The 23007-nt window shown below is 36.2% G+C and overlaps 3 protein-coding genes across 4 annotated transcripts; 2 read left to right on the forward strand and 1 right to left on the reverse strand.

Moving 5' to 3' along the window:
* The first annotated feature begins 427 nt into the window (after positions 1 to 427).
* Positions 428 to 11962, forward strand: LOC111810795 (putative WD repeat-containing protein C2A9.03). Its single transcript, XM_023697587.2, has 10 exons — positions 428 to 585; positions 2990 to 3154; positions 3328 to 3495; positions 3604 to 3690; positions 4470 to 4604; positions 4698 to 4808; positions 10276 to 10367; positions 10455 to 10560; positions 11064 to 11150; positions 11228 to 11962. The coding sequence occupies exons 2-10, from the start codon at positions 3017 to 3019 to the stop codon at positions 11639 to 11641; spliced, it is 1338 nt and encodes a 445-aa protein (XP_023553355.2). The 5' UTR covers positions 428 to 585; positions 2990 to 3016; the 3' UTR covers positions 11642 to 11962.
* A 1405-nt stretch (positions 11963 to 13367) lies between these two features.
* LOC111810812 (uncharacterized) lies at positions 13368 to 18223 on the forward strand. The gene is made up of 8 exons (XM_023697616.2): positions 13368 to 13523; positions 13730 to 13889; positions 16768 to 16871; positions 17020 to 17061; positions 17147 to 17234; positions 17393 to 17492; positions 17705 to 17808; positions 17910 to 18223. Exons 2-8 carry the CDS (start codon positions 13759 to 13761, stop codon positions 18031 to 18033), a joined length of 693 nt encoding a protein of 230 aa, XP_023553384.1. The 5' UTR covers positions 13368 to 13523; positions 13730 to 13758; the 3' UTR covers positions 18034 to 18223.
* Positions 18159 to 22168, reverse strand: ABCG26 (ABC-2 type transporter family protein). Of its 2 annotated transcripts, XM_023697561.2 has the most exons (9): positions 21756 to 21923; positions 20612 to 20904; positions 20376 to 20531; positions 20085 to 20268; positions 19740 to 20018; positions 19378 to 19659; positions 18998 to 19282; positions 18796 to 18903; positions 18159 to 18534 (listed from the first exon to the last, which is right to left on the reverse strand). In XM_023697561.2, the coding sequence occupies exons 1-9, from the start codon at positions 21894 to 21896 to the stop codon at positions 18265 to 18267; spliced, it is 1998 nt and encodes a 665-aa protein (XP_023553329.2). In that variant the 5' UTR covers positions 21897 to 21923; the 3' UTR covers positions 18159 to 18264. The 2 variants fall into 2 exon arrangements, with proteins under 2 accessions (XP_023553329.2, XP_086973719.1); XM_087117593.1 differs by having other exon boundaries at positions 19740 to 20268; positions 21756 to 22168.
* Between the last annotated feature and the right edge of the window lie 839 nt (positions 22169 to 23007).

The raw sequence follows: 23007 nt of genomic DNA on the forward strand, positions 1-23007 counted from the left end.
GCATCGAGATATTTCCCTGTTATGCGAATGCGTACCTTATGACTTACGACTTATGACATTCATGTTTGCCATGATGTTATGTGGGCCCTATCTCTCCATGGTGTAGCGACGGCTAGGCCGATAAGCTAGACCCAGGGGGTGTGTGAGCCCAATGCTTGCACGAGTGAGCTGTATGTAGAGAAGTACTATACATCCAGTCTTGCCTAAGAGGATGCTGGGTTGTTTTTAAATGATATTTCTCACTATGTTGCATATGTTTGCATCTCTCGAACCCCAACAATATTTCTTAAAATACTCAAGCCGTATGTTACTTTTATATATCAGGTAAAGACGAGCCATGAAACTATAACCCATTTTTTAATTTTCACTTGAAAAAAAAAAAAAAAAAATTACTATTGAAAGTTGTCGTAATATTGACCGCCGGTTCACCGACCGAGCCGACATCGGGCATTTGGATTTAGAGTGTGGGACCCGATTCGTAAGATAGTCTAAGAACAAACAATCTCACCCACGACGTTTTTTCCTTCCTTCTGACTCCCAATTTCGCAGGCAGATCGTCAATCAATTAGAACCGGGACTTCTGAGGTAAATCTCTTACTATTCCTTCTTACATTTTCTGCATTCAAGCACATCAAGCTTCTCTGTTTCTTCGTTGAATTCGGTTCCAATCGAGTTTATCGAGCTAGGGTTTTCTACGGTGTTTGTGGGTGCCCTTTTTCACATTTTTAGGCATACTTCAATTCTTATATGCTGAATCTGAAGTATCTTCTTCCATTTCTCCACAATGGTCGAAGGACTAAGATAGCATGTATTGCTATCTTGCTTTAGGTTCCATACGTTTTCTCAATTTGAAGGTAAAAAACTCAATGACGCCTCATGAATTTAGCCAATCCACACCGTATTCCCCAAACCTCCGTTAAAACTCGCTTAATTGTATATGGACGGGCTGAATTTTGACTTTGTAAATGAATTTACTAGTTTGGGGTATGCATGGCCAATCTAACCTGCAATGCTCAATAAAGGAAATTCGCCTAATTCGGTCTTAAATTCTCAATTTTTGGAGGGAAAATTGTATTTATCAGCTTAGCGTAGAATTTACTTAGCCAACTCCCGGACAAGCTTCCACCTTAACCATATATTGAATACACCCTCATTAGAGAGTATGGCTCATCATTGTAGGGATTATGACTCGATGTTGATCTTGTTTTCCCCATCCACTAATGTGGAGTACGGTTTGGTACCTTGCATCACTAGCAGTATTCTTGAACTTGGGGTAGACATACAACATGTGTGACAAGACTTTCAACTAAAAACGCCCTATATTAAGGGGTAGCATCCTCTAACAAGGAACTCATTCCAACCTATGTTGAATGTTCTCTACTCTACTATTCAGTTTATTTATTTATTTATTATTTTTTATGCCCTTGTATTCTAACTTGTCAATCAATATGTCTTAGGCCGTCACACGTTAGTGATCAACTAACTCCATCATCTTTTTTTCTTCCTAGCAAGTAGAGACCAGTTCTTGATAGTATATTTTTTTTTGTTGTCTTGAATTCATGTTTAGAAACCTTTTTCCAAGACAAAAATAAAATTTGATGTTAAGCACACATTTGGCAGGTTAGTTTTTGGAACAAAAAAGAAGTATTTTACTTGTTTCATGTTGTGCTAAATTTATTAGGTACACTCATAACTTCGCCCCCCCCCCCCCCCCCCCCCCCCTTGAGTTCAACTACATGGGGTGAAGATGTCTTAAAAGGCTGTTTAGGTTCATGATTTGAGGCTCGCCTTTGAGGAAAGACTCTAACTTTTAGCTTTGAGAGTTTGGCCTCTCATAGAAGAGGCTTATGCCTTTGTAATGATTAGAAGAATAGTATTATTTTGCATCATTCTTCAAAACTTGAACTATTACTACTTTTGCTGTTGTGACTTTAAAAGTATTGAAGACAACTTTATAGTATAAGTCAATCCTATAAATAATAACAGTAGTGAGGTTAGTGATATCCTCTTAGAATATTTTGTTTAAGTGATAACTAAATGGGGTGGGCTTTTTTTATTCTTTTATATGACTATTATGTTTAGTAATACTTGGTCATACCAATTTTTACGATTTGTTAAATGTGTTAAGTTAAATTTGAGGCTTATGCCTTGCTTCTTCAAGAGGAAAAACCTCATGGTTCTTTAACATTTTAAAACATTGGTGAAAATTTGAACTTTTGACTTTTTAATTGGGGATCAACGTTAATTGGTCGAGTTGTGATCAAGTTGATGTACATATTCATTACTTCTAATTGGGAATGAAAAAAAAAAAAAAAACGAAAATAGAAGATATATTTTGCAATAGTTCTAAAACCAAAGACAATAGATAATAAAAATTCCTCCTTTTTGGAAATTTCAAAGAGAGTTTTCATTCTTCCCATTAAATTAGTAGAGAAAGTTAAGTTCATCGAATTGGGTTCAGAAGTAAGAAATGAAATGTAATAGATGGGGTTGAAGGATAAATTCAAACACTCACCCACATGCCTTTCAACCCCTGTAATGGTTGTTACTGAGGAAGGAGTTGGAAATTGACAAAAAGTTTACAGATATAAACACCCTGTCATCTTGAATGTGGGGAGTATTCAAGTGTTTGGCTTTTACAACTAAGAAATCTTGACCTTTTTGATACAGATTTGATGTCTTGAACTATTCCATTCTGCTGCACGAGAATTGAGTAATTTCTATCATGGAACTTGGAGGCAGTTGCATGTTGGATGATCTCATTGTACATTTAATGTAAACTTACATTTGGAGGGGCAAATACGAATGATACCTTTATGCATAGTGATTGCCTTTTCTTTTTAGGGACAGTTTTAGAGATCTTTGATTCTAATAAGTGAAGATGATTGAACTTAATGTTCTTGATTCTCTTTTGTTGTATGTGGAGTTCAGAAGACCCCGCCCTTCTCCTTTTTAGTTGATGTTGAAGTAATTACTTGAACTTTTGTAGGTGCGGGTGTAAACTTTTGTACCCAATATGTCCAGTTATCATGGGGATGATACTGATTACATGGCTGATGAGTACGAAATGGAAGACATAGATGATGATATGGATGATGAGTATCATGATAGAGAAGTGGAAGGCTCAGATTCTGATGCTGATGAATTCCACTCGGTTTGTGATGCACTGATAAATTATTGGATTTAGATTTACTCATAGTGATCTCTACGTGATCGTCAATTTTGCATTAATGCATTATATGTCAAAGTTACTCTGTTGTCTAGTTTGTACCAATTCTTAATGTTGGCCTTATTGAATATTTGAATTCTAAATGACATAATATACAGAGTAGTAGAATAGTTGATACCACTGCAGCTCAAGCGAGAAGAGGAATAGACATTCAAGGGATTCCTTGGGAGAGGCTTAGCATTACTAGAGAGAAGTACAGGAAAACTAGGCTTGAACAGTACAAGAACTATGAAAATATCCCAAATTCAGGAGAAGGGTCAGAGAAGGTAAATGATCTCTGCAATCTATGCCCTCCTCCCCCCAAGTTGTGAGCTATATTTTACACTGGTAATTCCAATATCTTATTTGTGACTTCTACAATATGATGTGAATAGGATTGCAAGGTTACGGGGAAAGCACATTCATACTATGACTTTTATCGAAATTCAAGATCTGTGAAATCGACCATTCTTCATTTTCAGGTATACTTAATCAAGTCTTCTGTGAAATCTACTTGATTCTTATTAGTCTCTGTTGGTGTAAATTTTGTGCGCCTTTCAATATTTTAAACTTATCCTTTCTTTGTGCCAATTGGAAGACCTTTTCATAACTTGTTTAGGTTGGGAGTTTTCTTCTGTTTTGCTTGGGAACATATTTGTTTCTTATTATTATTCTTTAGTGTTCTTATTGTGACTAATTTATAGCCTCCTGTAGAGGTGGATTTCACTGTTGTCACCAAGATTTATGTATGACATTTGTGATTGCAGTGTTCTCTTGGATGTCATAGCATGAAATATATATTTTTTGTACAAGAAATCTAGCTTTGATTGAGAGAAATGATAGAATATACAAGTACATACCCGAAAAAAAAAGCATACAAAAGGAATCCTGAATTAGAGGAAATGACTCCAATTCAAAAGAATACAACCAAGTTAATAATGAAAAAAATCCGATTAACGGACCATAAAAATGTGTTAAATCTCACTACCTCCCACACCTCCTGTGATCGCTCCACCCCTCTAAAAGTTCTACTATTTCTCTCTGAATCACACTCCCACATTATACCGAAACAACAAGCATGCCACAACTCTCCCTTTGTCCCGAAAAGCAGAATTGATCACAATTGCAGAAATCATTTTAGATGGAATAATTCTTGGTGCATGCCATGGCGTAATATCCTTCATTTGTATGCCATATGTTGTAATGTTTATTTGAATTTGATGCATGTGGCTGAATCAAACTTTTTGTTGTTGGATAATAGTTGAGGAACTTAGTATGGGCAACATCAAAGCATGATGCATACCTTCTATCACATTTTTCTGTAATTCATTGGTCATCATTATCGTGCACCAAGTCTGAAGTACTCAATGTTTCGGGCCATGTGGCACCTACAGAGGTTAGTGTATTGACTGCATGATTAGCTTTCCATATTATTAATACTCACTTGTGTTGCTTTAAAGTTTAACCTTTTGAGTCTGATGTAATACAGAAGCACCCTGGGAGCTTATTAGAGGGATTTACACAGACACAAGTCAGTACACTTGCAGTGAAAGATAATCTACTTGTTGCTGGGGGATTTCAGGGAGAGCTTATTTGCAAGGTAAGTTATTCATCTTCTTTTATTCTTGACAAGAAAAGCATATTTTATTGCTATCAATATCAGAAGGTACAAAAAGAGGGGCGGGACGTAAGGCATCTTCCTAGCCTCGTGAAGGTTTGATGAGAAAAATTAGGTGTACAAAGCCCAAGTAAAGCACTTTAACTCGGGGCTGTTAATGAGCGTTGTTAGAAAAATGTTGCCAAAAAACTTAATGCCCATCCTGAAGAATCTTGTTGCTCCTCTGTATCCAAATAACCCAGAGAATGATTTTAGAAAGAAATTCTCATTGGATTGTAGCTAAGTCATCCCAAAGCTTACACAAGAAGTTTTAGCACCTCGTGTATTAGAAAGAATGAAGGGGTGGTTTACAGTGCATTGGTTAGTGATTTGAAAACAGGAATTTGAAAATAAGAGGTTCCATGAATAGCTTTTCATGCTTTTAATGTTTTTGAACAAGTGATTGGGAGCCGATTTGGAAACGGGATCCCAGTTTAAATAGTTGTTTAATATGCTTTTGATAATATATTTATAAACTATAAAAATATTTGTAGTTACCAATTAAATTTTATGTTCAATATCAACTATTATTAATTAATTTATGATCATATTCTATTTTATAAATTTTGTATGGTTATTATTTTACAGTATTATATAATTTAAAATATTATTTTATACATATTCTAATTTAGCAAAAATGAAATGTATTTATGTTTATCAAATTCAAAATCTGAATGCAACAAAATCTGTATTAATTTAAAATATATTATATTATTCAAATTCAAAATTTGGATACAACAAAAACTTTAAAAATGTCATTTTTAGGATTTCTACTATTTGGATCACATAATCCAAAATTAGTTTTAAAAAAACAAATCTTCCAAACGAGTATTCACTGAATCTATTTGACTTGGTGCATTTGAGAACATAAAACATATTCCTGATTGCCTATCAAATAGGCCTTTATGTTTCCCCTCCAATTTTATAGTCAGCATAGATATCTGATTTTCTTTTTTGATTTTATATTGAATGTTCTGTTCCGCTTCCTGAGAGGCAACATTTTCATTTATCAAAGCAAGCAACCAAAGAAACAGGGAGCTGAAACAAACAAAAGCAAAAGCTAAAGAAAAAAAGAAGACTTTGAGCAAAGGGGTTCGAGATGTTAAGGATGATGAACACAATTTGATTGTTAAAGTCTTTGGTCACGAACATATTGAGAGAGGCATAGAACTTGAACCTAACTGTATTTTGAACCTCCTCTCAAAGCATCTCCTTACAATCCTCATCTTTCTCGAGTCAGATGTTCCACTACTACTGCTGTGTGACCAGAACTATTATGTGCCAAGAGAACACTGGAAGTCACTATAAGTGTCCCCCTCTAGACCACGTGGTCCAAATTCTGTAAAGCACATTTACACAAAGCACAGCATTGCGGGCCTATTAGCATGTAGGAGGAAATGGAAGTCCTCTGCATGAAATTAATAGTGTTAGTCCTCCAATTGTTAGACAGGAATAAACGATCGTTGGAATTTTGTTAGACAGAAGCTAACGTTCTTTGGAGCTCTAATCTTCCACAATGAAGAGAGCAAAGAAGACTTCGGAGGGGGAGAACCGCACAAGAGGGGAAAAGAAAAAAGAAACTGAAAGAAAATTGCATTTTGTCCTTCTTGCTTGCTGAAAAGAATGAAGTCTTGAGACATTAGAAATCTGCCTCTGATTGACTGGATCTTGCTTTTATGTAGTTAGTCCTCCTCTTCTTCTTCTGATGGTTATCTTTGATCCAAGGTGAAAAAAAAGGGCCAATAATAAAGAGTTTGAAGAAGTGACCTCAGAGACTTCCCTTTTGAAAGCAAGTGGCCAAACTAAAATATTGAGAAACAAAATCCTTGGAAGGCGGAGGACAATGATTTGTAGGAGAAAGTATCAATAAAGATTGGAAATAAAGGTGAAGGAAGAGTAGATAGAGGAGGGACTCCCTTGTCTAACAATCCATCCCTTGACTAAAGAAAAGGCCATAACCATTTAGCTCAAAGGGTCTCAATATAAACTCTCAACTTAACTATACTCAACTGATCTTATTCAACTGGTCTTGAAACTTGGCTTCCTTTCGATTCCCTTGAATCAAAATTCAATCTAATAGATGAGGGGATCTTAAACTCGAACAAGAAATATATAGGGATCTCTCATTACACGAACTGAATAAGAGGTAACCTACCACCTTAAAGTATAATGCTTTTTTTCTCCACTATAGGATTTTTTTTTAAAATTTTATGCCCTTGGGATCCCAAATGACAAATAGGAGGGGTTAACACCCATGAGTATGCCTAAGTGGCAGCTTCATACCCAACTCACACTCATCTAACCAATAGACAAGTTGCAATTGATGCCAACCGTCAAATCCTTGCTCTGTTAATTTTGAGTTTGAGTATGAGCTCAAACACAACTAAAATATTATTAAATTTAGCTCACCTAACCAAACATCAATTGGTTAAAGCATTGTATTAGATGGATTTCTTTCCCTCCCCACATGAAATTTCTCAATGATTCCTACCCGTTGAACCTGGATTGCCCTATCTTAAATCCCTAAACGCTTGGACCTACCCTTGGGTTTACCATTGACTATATAGAAATAATTGATCGACTAAAGGCAATTCTAGACTCAAAATCTTCGCCAAACCCAATTCCTTTCCTCCACAATACCTTATCCAACAAGTTTCAATCTGCATGATCATAAGCTTTCCATACTATTACCTAATAATAGGCCCTTCAATCTTTGAGCTTATAAGCCCAGAAATCTTCAATTACTTCATCATCAATAAGGACATCGAGAATTTTCTTGCTCATAATAAAAGCACCTTGAGAGTTAAAACAACATTTGGGGGACTTGCCTAAGTCTATTAGCCCACACCTTATTAGTGAGCTTCTGCATGGAAGAATTATTGATCTCTCCCTCTCTCTCTCTCTAACCCCCGGCCCAACTCTCCCCTCTCCCCTCTCCCCTCCTGACTGATCAACTGACCGAACTGTTGGAGAAAAAGCTTTTCCTGTTCTACAGATCAGGAAAATTAAAGATCTCTTGGTGATAGGGTTAAGTAAAAACTGTATTCAAACCGTTTTCCAGATTATATATTAATGGGCCTTGGAGATCTATTTTGTTGGATTTGAACCTCGTTCACAAGAGGATTACAAAAAAATTGGGGAGTGGGGCTAGTACATCATTTTGGCATGACCATCGTCTGTGAGAGGGAACGCTAGCTGAACATTACCCTCACATATACTCTATGTCCTTAAACAAGGACAAATCTATCCAGGGCTTATGGAATGAATATCATTGTGGCTGAAATCTTAACTTGAGAAGCAATCTCACTGATGATGAGATTGAAGAGTGGATTCCACTCATGCGTCATTTTAATATTGATTAATTGACACGTCCAAAGGTCATTGGATTTGGAAGCTAGATGTAATGATCCAGATTTTTACTTCCAAATATGACATGATAATATATTGTAGCATTTGTTCTTGCCGGAAACTATGCGTGATTTCCGGCGAGACAATTATTTCCTTAATGGGAAACGTTCTTAGACTTTTTATATCTCTATGCACAACCTCTCAGCATCCCTTGAAACGATTTTCTCCCGAACTTGCTGAGTGTGTTTGAGATAACAGAAAATCGAGAGTTTTTGCGAAGGGAAGTTGAGTGGTTGTTTTAGTGAAGATTTGTGGACCAACTTGGGTATTCGGCGTTTCGGATCGTTAGTTGGGTGGAGTCGTCGCACAAGTTTCTGGAGGAAGAACCGAGTGGAAGTAAGGTTGTCAGTGTAGGGATCGCTGTGTGCTCGTCGAAAATCGGCATCGAGGACGCTGCGTGATAATACGAAGCGGAGAAGGCTGCGGCGCCGTCGGAATCGGCGAGGTGGAAGTCATTAGGGTTTCGTTGTTTTTCGGGTAAGAAAAACAAGTTGTTGGATTCGGGTCGGGTCTCCTCGTATACCCGCGACCCAACAGCCTGTTGTTAATCCCCACTCTAGCCCACATCCCAGGCAAGAATGTGGGCTGCGTGCACGTTCGGCCCAACATCGCGGCTCTGGATTCGGCTTCGCATGAATGTACAATTGCGGCTCGGCTCGCACGTGTACGAACGGTCGGCTTGACTCCATCGGATTCCTTGGCTTGGTGGTGGCTCGGTATACTCATAATATATCGATTTCTAGGTTTTCGGCCCTTACGAAGCGTTTTCTGCCCTTGTTTTTGCGTTCTGAGGTCAGTATGACTCTTAATAGTCAAAAACAGATTATGTTAGGGGCTTACCTTGATAATTAACACGAGGGTTAGTTTGGTTACGGTATGGAAAGTTTCTAAGTATATTATGTGGTTCTTATAGGAAGTAGTTAGTTTACTGAGGGTTAGTTTGGTTACGGTATGGAAAGTTTCTAAGTATATTATGTGGTTCTTATAGGAAGTAGTTAGTTTACTATGAGTAACTTTGGCCAAGGCCATCGAGGTAAGTGACTTTATTGTTGGAGTTAGCCTATTTTATGTTGTATGTTGATGTGTGTCATGTGGCTTTTGCATGCACCATATTTTATGTGATATGACCAAGTTATGCCTTGATTGTGTTTTTCTGGCAATGTTATGAAATGCTATGGATGTTATGGATGTTATGATATGATATGACCAAGTTATGCATTGATTGTGTTTTTCTGGCAATGTTATGAAATGCTATGGATGTTATGATATTTTTACATGCTATGAACGTGTTGAATGTTGTTATGCATACACGTAGCATGATTGAGTTATGTATGGAATGTATAAAGGAAAGAACACGTATTTTGTATTACATAATATACCAAAAAATGAGCTAATACTCTTGATAGACTTTTAAGAAAGATGCCTTCGTTGGTTGGTCTATTTTGTTACATTTTATTTTGGTGGGCAGAGGAAGGCTTGAATCATTTACTTTGGAACTGCAACTGTGTGCTATCTGTATGGAGTTACTTTTCTTTAGGGTTTTGGTTTTCAACTAGATCGTCACAATGTCTTTAGTGAAATGAATGAGGAGTTCATTCTCCATCTGTTGCTTTAGGAAAAGGAGATATTTATGGCAAGCCCAGGTGTGTGCTTTGTTGTGGGACTCTTGGAGGAGAGGAACAATAAAATATTCAGAGGAGGAAATGATACTATTTTGTTTGGTCTCTTCTTAGGTTCTATGTTTCTCTCTTGGCATCAGTGACAAATTCTTTTTGTAATTGTTTGTTAGGTCTTATTTTTCTTGATTCAAGTCCCTTCCTATTGGGATGCTTCCTTTTGGGTGTATTTTATTTTTTAGTTGTCCTTGAACTCATATTCCCAATAAAAGTTGGCTTTTAATCCAAAAAAGAAGAAAGAAAGAAATAAAGATGGTTTTTCATTGAGTTATGTGATTATAATTATAATTGTGGCTAATGTTTGTTTTTACCTTGCTTTATTGCAGAATCTTGACCGCCCAGGTGTTAGTTTTTGTTCCAGAACAACTTACGATGATAATGCTATAACTAATGCTGTTGAGATATATAGCAGCGCTAGGTATATATCCATGCTCTCTTGGTTAAGCAGGTATTTGTACAGCTTTCCTTCTATGAACATTATTTGAACGTATTCCAAAATTTTCAGTGGTGCAGTTCATTTCACTGCTTCTAATAATGATTCTGGAGTCAGAGATTTTGATATGGAGAAATTTCAGCTTTCCAAGCACTTCTGTTTTCCTTGGCCAGTTAATGTAAGTCCTCTGAATTCTACTTTTCTGTTCTATAAACAACTAAACGGAACACCCTTGTGTTTTCCCCTTTCCAGTTGATTAATACTTATCTTAAGTTTCTCATGTTTATATGATATTTTATTCCCAATTACTTAAAGAACTAATGGCAATGCGGTGGAATCATGGATCGTTCATTTTTCGATGGTACTGAAAGTTACGATAAGTTTAGTGAGTAGAAAGATAATGTGTTGCAAAGTTACGATAAGTTTAGTGAGTAGAAAGATAATGTGTTGCAATTTTGGTCGCCTGCATGGCCCATATTGGTCGCCAGTTACGTTCTAGGTACCATCAAGTGTGTGCCTATACTCGGATTATATGTAGGATACAGGGTCGACCTTGGTGTTGTTGAAATGTTCATTTTAGCTTGTTTGTATGTGTGCAAATGTTTGTAACATAATCTTATACTTGTGGCTCATATTCAGATCTAATGGCTCATTTATTACTGTGTTGTATCAATATTTCAGCATGCTGCCTTGAACCCAGATGGTAAACTTCTTGTGATTGTTGGTGACAATCCTGAAGGTTTATTGGTGGACTCTCAAACTGGAAAGGTACTCGTAATAGCGTCAGCAGGATCGTCGTTTTGGTAAATCATCTGCTGACTTAATAAAGTACATTATTTTTGCAGACCGTTGCACCTCTATGTGGACACTTGGATTTTTCATTTGCATCGGCATGGCATTCAGATGGCATTACCTTTGCCACTGGAAACCAGGACAAAACTTGCAGAATTTGGGATGTAAGAAACTTATCAAAGTCAGTAGCTGCTCTGAAAGGCAACCTCGGAGCCATTCGATCCATCCGCTATTCCTCGGATGGTCAGTACATGGCAATGGCAGAACCAGCAGACTTCGTGCACGTGTTCGACGTGAAAAGCGGGTACGAGAAAGAGCAAGAAATAGACTTCTTTGGAGAGATCTCAGGTGTGTCGTTTAGTCCAGACACAGAGTCACTTTTCATTGGAGTATGGGATCGAACATACGGGAGCCTACTCGAGTACCATAGACGAAGAAATTACAGTTACCTAGATTCGTTGTACTGAGATCGAAAGAGTAAAAGAAAAGGAAAGAAACTCGGGGGAATAATAATAAGATGGGGTGGGGTGAAAGTGAAAATTGTTTAATTAACATAGTAAGATGTAGTAAAATTTGTTGTAATTTGTTAAAGTGTATATTTAGTGTGGTGTGAAACAATAGGGTTATATGTATTATGATGATGGTGATGATGATGATGATTTGATGACACTTTGGTTTGGAAGGGACAATTTGAGTGTATGCAGAAGGAGGAGTGTAAGTAAAGAAAGGCTTGTGGGGGATGGCATGGTAAATTAATAGATGGCCAGGGTGTCTGTCACCTTTTTGCATATCTCTCTTCACAAATTTATGTTATTACAAACATCAGACTTACAAATGTTAGCTTCCTGTTTCCGACTATTTTTGTTCATTTATTGGTACGACAAAGTTCATTTCTTAGAGGTGTTTGAGTCCTTTTTTAGTTCATGATGTTAGGAATCACGACTCTCGACAATGGTATGATATTAGAGGTGTTTGAGTCATTTTTTAGTTCATGATGTTAGGAATCACGACTCTCGACAATGGTATGATATTGTCCACTTTGAGTATAATCTCTCGTGGCTTTGCTTTGGGCTTCCCCAAAAGACCTGGAATATTTTCCACTTTGAGTATAAGCTCTCGTGATTTTGCTTTGGGCTTTCCCAGAAGGCTTCATTTCAATGGGGAGTATATTTTTTTTTATTATGAACTCATGACCATTCTGTAAATTAATCGAAGTGGGATACTTTCATCCAACACATTAAAGTTGTGATTAGCGAAAATAAGTACTTCTAATTTGAGTTTAGCATTTGATAAACTTTTGTTTAAAAAAAATGATGGTTGGATAAGTTTAATGAATTATAACACATAAAATTAATAGAATTTTAAATGATAATACATCTAGATTATATATATATATATATATATATATATATATATATATATATATATATATATATATATATATATATATATATATATATATATATATATATATATATATAATTGCAAATATTACGTTTGTGTTATAGCGAAAGCGGAAGTAGAATTGACTGCACTCACACAATGATGCACGGATTTACGTAGTTTAGCAAAGTGTTTATAAGTATCTCACACTATAAAGTTGCACTTACAAAAATACTCCAATTGTCTTTAGTTAAACACAAAATGACATTAGACAAACTTTTATATAGAGGTAGTAACACTAATCTAATCTGATTCATGTACTGATACGGGAGATGAACTAGATGAATCCAATAAATTTGATAGAATTTACCAAAAGTATTTAAGAACCCAAAAAATTTATGAACCAATTATTCGTGACAATCCTCAACGGTTTGACATTTCATAAATGTTTCAAAAGTACATCCAAAGTAGAAATCTATTAGAATGTTAAATAGAAATTAGAATATAAAAGTATTATTAAAACTTTAGAGGTATTTTTGAGATAAAGTGTAAAGTTCAATAGTATTTTTATTAATTTAGTCTATTTTGTAACTCGACGGTACTCGTAAACATAAAAACATTTTGTAATCTATAAATCATAAAAATATAAAAATCATAAAATATAATTATAATTATTAAAATGTTATTATTTCGTCTTGTTATTTAGTTAATTAGATAAAGATATTAATTACAACATTTAGATATTTATATTAAATAAAATATTTTAGTGAATTTTTAATTGTTTTTTATTTTAAAAAATATATATGTTAGCATTCAAATTTGGTTTACCGGCCGTGGAACCGACATTGGGCATTTGGATTAGGAGCGTTGGACCCGATTCGTAACCTCTCCCACGACGATTTTTCTTCGTTCTGACTTACAAATTCGCAGACCGATCATCAATCAATTAGAAGGGGGATTTCTGAGGTAAATCTCCTTATGTTTCTTCATGTATTTATGTGTTCAAGCGCATCAAGTTTCCTTTTTTGTTCTTTGAATTCGATTCCAATCAAGTTTATTGAGTTAGGGTTTTCTCTGGTTTGTGTGGGGTACCCTTTTCACGTTATAGAAATGTTTCGTTTTTATATGCTGAATCTGAAGTGTAACTTCTTCAATTTTCTTGGCATTTGAAGGCCCGAGGCGACGAGGAAAAAATCTAGAGATGACTACTGCAGCTCGACCAACATGGGCACCGGCTAAAGGTGGAAATGAACAAGGTGGCACTCGAATTTTCGGCCCATCCCAGAAATATTCATCCAGGGATATTGCTTCTCATACGACCTTGAAACCCAGGTGCGTGTATTTAAGAGATGTAGCTGTTTCTTGTGCTAGGAAGATGGGGCAGAGAGCGCTTTTAGTTTTCCTTTGGTTGAGTTCTTTGTACCAAGTCTCTCTTTCTTGGTTGATTATAATCGTCCGTGCGCTGTGACTTCTGAGAGATGATGATCGCACATCCATACAGGAATTCATTAGGGTTTTGTTTGCTACGTGCGTTGAGTTTTCTAGTGAGTGTAGAGTTTTTAACTGGATTACTAAGAACTGAATTGGTTTACTGGTAGACCTTTTCAGGTGATGATTACATCTTTTGGTAGTTGGTTTTAATGTGGATGCGATCTGTTGAACAGAATTTTCATTCAGTTTACCTTGATCATAGCTGAGGTGAACTTGGTTAATAGTCCATTTCCACTAATTCCCAAGAAACTTTGTCCCTTCCAAGAACTCCTGGAGACAACAAATTTTTTAGTATATTAAACTTTCCACTTGATGCTTGAACTCAAAACTTTGGAAAATCTCTCGAACTTACTGAGTCCTTGTCTATGATCTCTCTGGGTGTTTAGCCAATGTGAAATGTAGAACGATTTTAATCAATTGGGCTTCTGCTGCAGTTCATCCTCGTTTATTTTTTATTCACAAGGATAATGATCAATTTAATACCTAATTAATTGTCCCAGTCACACACATTGAGGTGGAGGCTGGGGAATTTAAGTCATGAAAGTTTATGGGCTGGGCTTTCTTTCTGTATTGATCCTGTCCTAAAAGAATCTAACTGTTCCTACAATGGACTTCACAACAATTCCTTACCACTGGCAATCTCTTTTTCTACTCGTTACAAAATGGAGGGATAATTCCAAAATGGTAATATAAAAAATCAAGGGGTTAAATGTCAACCCACTTTGAGACCTATAAGCAATTGTTTTGTCATTTTCAAATAGTTTTATCTATCCTTTTCTGCACAAGGGAAAAAAAAAAGAAGGAAAAACAATGAAACCAAAGGAAACGAAGTAGGGATTTAGTTTTTATAGACCATTTTATGCTTAGCCACAAACAATTGTGGGCAGTGGGCACTTGTCAAATGAGTTGTTTGAACTGATTTTAAATGACTTCCTGCTGGTAATTATCTTCTAACCTTTTAGATAAATTTTTATTGATATGAAAGAAATTACTGAAGGGGTTCTAAAGGAGTTACAAGAACCTCTTCCATTTGTGTATATGGAAGTCAAAGAAGAGTTAAAACTAATATTTGACTTGATACACCAAGTGATGTTTGAAAGGACTATAGAATCATAGATTTGAATAATGGTTATCTTTCCAATGCGTTCCAAGCAAATATATCACAGCTCACAGGAAAGATGTCCGGATCCTTTTGTCTTTGATCGAGAGGTTTGAGTTTAGGTTGGGGAGGAGGGACAATTGCGTTTGGAGTCCCCACCGCTTTGGGAGCTTCTCTTATAGCTCATTCTTTCATTCTTTTGTTCTTTGTTGAATCTTTCTCTCTCTAGTGAGTGTCTATTTTCTTCTCGGCCGAAGATGATCAGTTCCAAAGTATGTCAAAAAAGAATCAAACTCTCCTTCAAAGAGTTCGTTTAATGATAAAAGTTATTTTTCTTCCTTCATAAAGGATTGTGACCTTGAGCTTTACGAGATTGAAGCATGGGATCTCAATGTCAAAATGGACATAACTCAATAGTAATTGATATGTACTCCTTTCCTCATGGCCGGAGGTTCAAATCTCCATGATCTCACGCATGGTACTCAAAAGGAGAGGAAAAAAAAAAAAAAAAAAAAAAAAACAAAGAAAAAAGAAGAAGAAAAAAACATAGAATCCTGTTTGTTTGTTTTTTTCGATTATGTATTCTCGAAGTACTTGGCTAATCTGCTGTGTGGTTTTTCTAGTGCCTTATTGATTTTTGTTGGTTTTTTTCTTTAGTTTTTGATTCGGTGGATCGGGTTTATTTCCATTTAAACCTTATTTTCAGTTACTGGATGAAGTTTTTTGGGTTATTTATACCTGCCTGGCGATATTTGGTACAAAGTGTTTTTAGCTTTGTGGCAGCTTCCTTCTTGTTTGGTCTGCAGAAGGCATTAGGAGCAGCTGGGTGGTCATTTTTGTCTGGTTTCTCTAGTTGAACATTTTCTTTGGTTTTTTGGGATCTTTATCATGGGATAGTTTTGATTTTGGTTAGTCTTATTGTTTGTGGAAGCTAATTCGTAATTCTTTCTTGGCAGTTGCTGTTTTGGCCTTTTTTTCTTGGTCGGTTGTTTTGGTTGGTTGATGTTTTTTTTCTTCTTCCCCTGTTTCCTTTAACATTTTGTATCTTTTCATTTATGAAAAAGAAGTTGTTTCTTGTTAAAAAAAAAAAAAAGTTTAGTTTTGAAGATAGATATTTTACAATTGCATTGGCAATAAAGATAGAACCTGTGATTTGCGTGCCTGTTATAAAGACAAAGTGATTAAAGGATATGGGGTTAGGTAGCACTTGCTTGAGGCTTTCACTTGGAAGATAAGTCTCAGAGTTTTGAAGACTAAGAGTAATGAATCTATTTTGAAGATAAGTCTCAGGAGCAACTATAAAAAAAAATCAGGTTTAAGGATATTCACTATAGGAGAAGAGAGTGCTATCAACAAGTTCCCAATCAGGAGCAACTATAACATTATGAACGGGTTTTAAGTCTACGTATAGGAGAAGAGAGTGCCATCAACAAGTTCCCAATCGGCGCTTTAACCTAGTATTACAAATTAGCCTTATCAGCCCTGTTCTTCTGAGCTTCCATTATATATTTGTTATTGGCACCCATTTTGCTTTGTTTTATGTTTCCTCGGATACATCGCTGTTACTTTTCTTCCAAGATTTTTATGTCTCTAATTACTTGTCATTAATGATGCTTGTAGAAAGGAAGGTCAAGATACCCATGATGAATTGCAGAGGAGGAATCTCAGGGACGAGTTGGAAGATCGTGAAAGGAGGCATTTTTCATCAAAGAATAAGTCATATGGTAAAGACATCCATTCTTTAGAAAAATGTTTAATGAGTTTTTTTGTTTTGTTTTTTTCCTTTCATATCAGTCAAACATCCTTATTTCGGTTTTGTTGTCTGACCGTGTTTTCAATGAGTCTGTCGTGTTTCCTTTATTTAATTTGCAGATGATAGAGAACATAGAAAAGGAAGCCAACTTCTGTTAGAAGGTGAATTCATCAGCTCCTTTATGCTTTCATTTAATAACACATTCAGTAATTGTTTGCTTCACCAGATTTTATTTATGATTATTAGGTGGAAAGAGAGATATCGAAGATCGGATTATTCCACGAAGTTTAGATGCTGACGATTCTGACGTGGATGTCAAAAGTGACAGTGAGAGGTATGTTAGTTGGCTTTCCGTTAATCGTATTAGTTGCCTAGCCTGTTCCCTTTGTACTTCTCAATGACTCAGGTTTTTTATGATTTGAACCTTGGTCTAAGACCTGTTAATCTAGTTTTTTTTGGGGTTCAGTATTGAAATATCTGTTTTTATGGTAGTGATGACGACGACGAAGACGATGATGAGGATGATACTGAAGCTCTTTTGGCTGAGCTGGAACAAATAAAGAAGGAAAGAGCAGAGGAAAAGCTTCGGAAGGTGAGCCTTTTGTCCATCCAGATAGCTTCATGATGTGAATTTGTGCTTTTGCAGTACCTTTATTTTTCTCCAAGATTTTAGAAGAATGCACCACGGTTGAGTGATTACTAACTGGGATTGTTTGAATGGCGAATGGTCAAATCTGTAAAGATAAATGAACCGAGTTTGAATTTTGTTTCCTCAGTTAGTTTAATCTGCGTTATAATGTATAGGAAAGACAGGAGCGTGAGGAAGAGCTTAAAGTCAAAGAAGCGGAGTTACTCCGAGGAAATCCGCTGCTGAATGAGCAGCCCGCCTCTTTTAGTGTCAAAAGAAGGTTAGTTGCCTGATTGAGCCATTTTCCTAACTAGTTTATTAGGTTCATCTAACGTGAAACTCCATTCTGATGATTGGACTTCCTTGTAACTTTTGGGACAGATGGGATGATGATGTTGTGTTCAAGAATCAGGCCCGTGGTGAAACAAAGACTCCGAAGCGCTTTATAAACGACACCATTAGGAATGACTTCCACCGAAAATTCTTGCATAAGTACATGAAGTAACATGGTTATCAAAATCTAAGACCATGTAAATCTAGAGTGAGGTGAGCCCTACAACTGTGTACGTATCATAACACGTTGAAAATACTCGACATTTGTTTTATCCGCATATCATAGCAACTTAAACATGCATCAAATGATCTAGTCTGTGTTTTCAATTGGACGAATGAGTATTAAAATGGTTTCATAAGAACCTGTCTTACCTCATATTTTACATGGAAATGATGCTTTTGTTCAAATATTAGATTGGCTGATTCTTTTATATAAGCAGAAGTAGGCACATAATCTGTAGGCAAGGATCATGACTAGTAGAATCCAAACTTCTTGTAAGCCACCGTTGAGGCTGACCGTGTCGAAGGACGCAGAAGACTGCAAAGTCTTGCAGCCTTGTGTGCTTTGACACTCATATAACTGGTCTCCTGAGTACTGCACTTTTAGAAGTAGTCTGAACCCATAATACATGAATGATAGGTATTTCATCCACCGCATGAACTTTGGTATATGCTGCAACAAACCCAGCCATAAAGTATAAAAGTTTACATAATCTGTGAGCTTTTTTCTGGGTTCTTAATAGGGTTTTCAACTTCCGTTCTCGCATGAATCCACATCAACATTTTACTGATATTTTCATCGATATTATCGTTCTCGAGAGAACAAAGTTGTGTTTAGAGGACAACTTGTTTAAGAAGTTCATTTACAATCTAGATTGATTGGTTAAATTTTATTATTTTTCATGCTTGACATGGAAAAGAAGGGATTAGATACCTGTACATAGTAGCCTCCTGTTAAAAGAAATAACATGAGTATCAAGGAGGCAACCATCCCAGCCCTTCTGATACTCAAAACTGCAGCTCCAAACAGTTCTCCTGCCCCCTGATCACATAAAAGGAAGATGTTAAGTCTATCTAATCTCCCCTGTTCACAAATCATTCATGAAACAAGACAATGTTGTAATAGTTTTAAACACCTGGCTTGTCACAGCTACCAATAGTATTGCAAACAATGTTAGCAAGAAACATGAAACTGTTCTCTTGAAATCAACCATGAAGTATAGAATGAGCATGAACAGTGTTGGATAGAGCACATGTGCAATCATGTCGCAGAGCGTGCTGCTCACGTAGTACACGCTTAGTCGATACATATCTGCTTTCTGTTCTTTCACTAGATAGAGCTTTTCAAATGGGAACACATACACCGCTCCAAAGATTGATGAAGATGTCCAAAATATGCAAATGTAGAACAATAAGCCAATCTGAAAACAAGTTCAAAGTTGTACGATTAAGCTTTTGGATTTAGTGGTAGTTTACTGATATTGTGTTGAATGATGTAAAAAACCGAAACAACGACCTGATCTCGCAACTGAGGTTCAGTGTCGATCTTGGATTTCCACCAAAGAAGTCCTAACAACAGTGCAACTCCAACAGCTTGAAGTAGCCTTAGCTTATCAAAGTAATCCTTGCTCCTTTCTTTGAACGTTCTCTTTGCAACAATCCTAAATTGCTCCCACCAGCTTATTGTCCAATCCTTCCCAACTTGTACAGCTTGTTGTAGATGTTCTGGTGCCTTTGCAGCTTCATTCTTTGTTCTTTCTTGAACCTCCAACTGAGTTTTGTACTTGACTTGCAGATACTATTCACACATATCAAGAAAAATGGATGAAAAAACAAATCCTTTGGAAGTAATATGACAATATCTAAAGAGATACCCACCTTGATAATTGATTTGCCTGTGTCGAGCGAGCCTCGAGATGCCGATAGATCGTCGGGAAGACTTATGTCACCGACTTGTCCCGTTGCTAGATCAAGCAAGAACTCTGCAGGGTTCATGGAAATTTGTGGTGTAAATCTCAAAGATGAGAAGTATTCCATTGATTCTTTAGCTTTCCCATAGTAAACAGGATATCCTTCTGATATCAGCAAGAGTTTGTCAAACATGTGAAACATTCTGCTTGATGGCTGGTGTATGGTAGTGATTATTGTCCGTCCGGCCTGTGGAGTTTCATGTTTAATCTCAAGATATAACCATGTTTGTACTTCAAAATTTCCTAATGGTACCTTGGCAAGTCCTTTGAGAACAAGAAGAAGCTTATTTGCCGAGTTCGAGTCAAGGCCAGAAGTCGGTTCATCGAGTAATAGAAGCGAAGGATCGATAAGAACTTCATAGCCTATGCTTGTTCTCTTTCTTTCTCCTCCAGATATTCCTTTACCAAAATTACCACCAATCTTTGTGTTGCGACATCTGCAGGAAAACCATCATTTAAAAGAGTCAAAATTGAAGAATGGAACATCACTAGCTACCATAACACACACACACACACACACACACACACACACACACACACACACCTTTCAAGTCCTAGCTCCTTCACTATCATGTTGACTCTCTCGTACTTTTGCTGTCGGTTCATACTGTTCGGTAGCCGAAGAAACGCAGAGACGAGTAAGGTTTCTTCGACTGTTAATTGTGGGAACAGCACGTCGTCTTGAGTCACAAACCCAATCCTGTTACGAAAGAGTGGCTAAGAGGTTAGGACTTAGAACAACATTAGGCACTTGTTTGCTTTATAAACAGAGAAAGTGACCTTCTTTTAAGGGCAGTAGTGTATGAAATGTCATTATATGTAATATTTCCTTTGACATTTTCAAGTAATCTTCCTCCAATCACTTTCAATAGCGTTGTTTTTCCACTGCCTGAAGCGCCCATCAAAGCAAGTATTTCCCCTGGCCCAACCCTTCCTGTTATTCCCTTTAAGATCTTCTTGTAGCTGTCTTGGTCCATCCTGCCTTGTGAGCCAACCCTTGATAACACTGCCTTTAATGGATTGTTCTTGGTGGAGCCTTGCTTGTTCTTCACTTTGTATTCCACATCTTCAAACTGCAAGTCACGTTCGAAAGTTCATAAACCAAAATGAAATAAATTAGTACGAGAGTTCAAGGTTATCGTCATGAGATCTTAAAACGAAGAACGATATTGTTTACTCGAACGGTGAGAAACCCGTCTAGACGAAATCCTTACCTCTAGAAAAATCGGAACATCTTCAAACTACAAGTCAAGATATATGAAACAATACATCCGAAAGTTTATAAGCCAAAATGAAGAAAGTAGTACGAAAGTTTAAGGTTATCGTCACAAAGATCCTACAACAAAGAACGACATTGTTTACTCAAGCGGTGGGAAACTTGTCTAGATGAAATCTTTACTTTGACGGAAAAAGAATGGTATATCTTCAAACTGCAAGTGAAGATATATGAAACAAACACGTTCGAAAGTTCATAAACCAAAATGAAGAAAGTAGTATGAAAACTTAGGGTTATTGTCACGAGAACCTAAAACAAAGAACGACATTGTTTATGAGAAGCCCGTCTAGACAAAATCTTTACCTTGAGAAAAAACGGAACATCTTTAAACTGCAAATGAAGATATATGAAACAAGTTCGAAAGTTCATAAACCAAATCGAAGAAAGTAGGACGAAAACTTAAGGTTATCATCACGAGATCCTAAAACAAAGAACGAGATTGTTTACTCGAACAGTGAAAACCCCATCTAGACGAAATCTTTCCCTTGAGAAAAATTGAAACATGTTCAAACTACAATCGAAGATATATGAAGTTCATAAATCAAAATGAAGAAAGTAGTACGATGAGGTTATTGTCACAACATTCTAAAACAAAGAACGACATTGTCTACTCAACTAGTGAGAAACCCATGTAGACAAAATCTTTACCTTGAGAAAAATCGGAAGCGGAGAACTCCGATTCGCATCACACGTCTCAATTTGAATGTTAACCTCAGAGTGGATGTTTTTGGTTGGAAGTTGCATGGGTGAGGGAATGTCTTGAATTTCATCCTCTCTCCTAATTTCCATGTTGTTTAGAGAGAGAAAGGGAGGGAGAGGATTAAGAAGAGAAGTTTTTCAACTGTATCAGACCCAAAACTTGCCTACATATCAATGGCAGGATGCTGCTTGGTGACCCACAGCCTTCCCATGCTTATTTTTATTACTGTTTTGCTTCTATTTTACACACATAAAGTGCCATCATATTCAGGATTTTTCTAACTCTCCATGCCAACCCTATGAACTTTCTCGATCTAAACTTCGAACTACTCGATAACTATTTCACTTTGTATGTTCATAGACGCTGTTTTTACCTATGAGTTTAACAAATGATTTCAAAATTCGACAAAAGTTACGGAAATTAAAAAAAGTATTCTTAAAAAACTTGTTTGCTTTGGAAATTTAACTATGAACGCGAAGATTTCGTATAGTTTACAGAGAACGACTGAAACGAACCTTTTATATATGAAGTTGACAACGAGAGACATAAAAAAGAGTGTTTCATTTTAAATAGGAAAATGTTCGATCGAGATACATATAATAGATGAACTTCGTTTTGGTTTATGACATACATGGATCAATTACCCGTTAGGCTGACTTATAAATGGTCTAACTATTTCTTATTTCTTTTGAAATTATTTATCACTCGGTATAAATTAAAATCTCTAAACTCTCGATTTTAATTTTAACCATTTTCAAATTTACTAAAATCTTAATTCTCAGGCATTCATTAAGAAAAAAAAAAATCTATATTATGAATTTAACTCTTTTTTACTTCATTTTTTGTGATGTCCCAACATTGGTTGGTGAGGAGAACAAACCAACATTTACAAGGGCTAGGGGTGAATCTGGGCCGTTACATTTTTTTAAACTTTTATTTATGACGGTAAAGAGTGTTAACGTTATTTTTTAAATTTTATAGGTATTTTTTAAACATATACCATATTAGGTTGAATGAGACAGACATATATGCAATGTGTAATGAATATTACATGGTAACAAACCATGAAATCATAGATTTGGTAACAAAGCCAAGAAATCATAGATAATTCAGAAAATCATGAAATCATAGATTTGGTAACAAAGCCAAGAAATCATAGATAATTCAGAAAATCATAGATTCTCCTTTACCAAAGCCAAG

The sequence above is a fragment of the Cucurbita pepo genome, chromosome 14 (genome assembly GCF_057944985.1).
Source record: "Cucurbita pepo subsp. pepo isolate OVF chromosome 14, ASM5794498v1, whole genome shotgun sequence".
Classification (NCBI taxonomy): domain Eukaryota; kingdom Viridiplantae; phylum Streptophyta; class Magnoliopsida; order Cucurbitales; family Cucurbitaceae; genus Cucurbita; species Cucurbita pepo.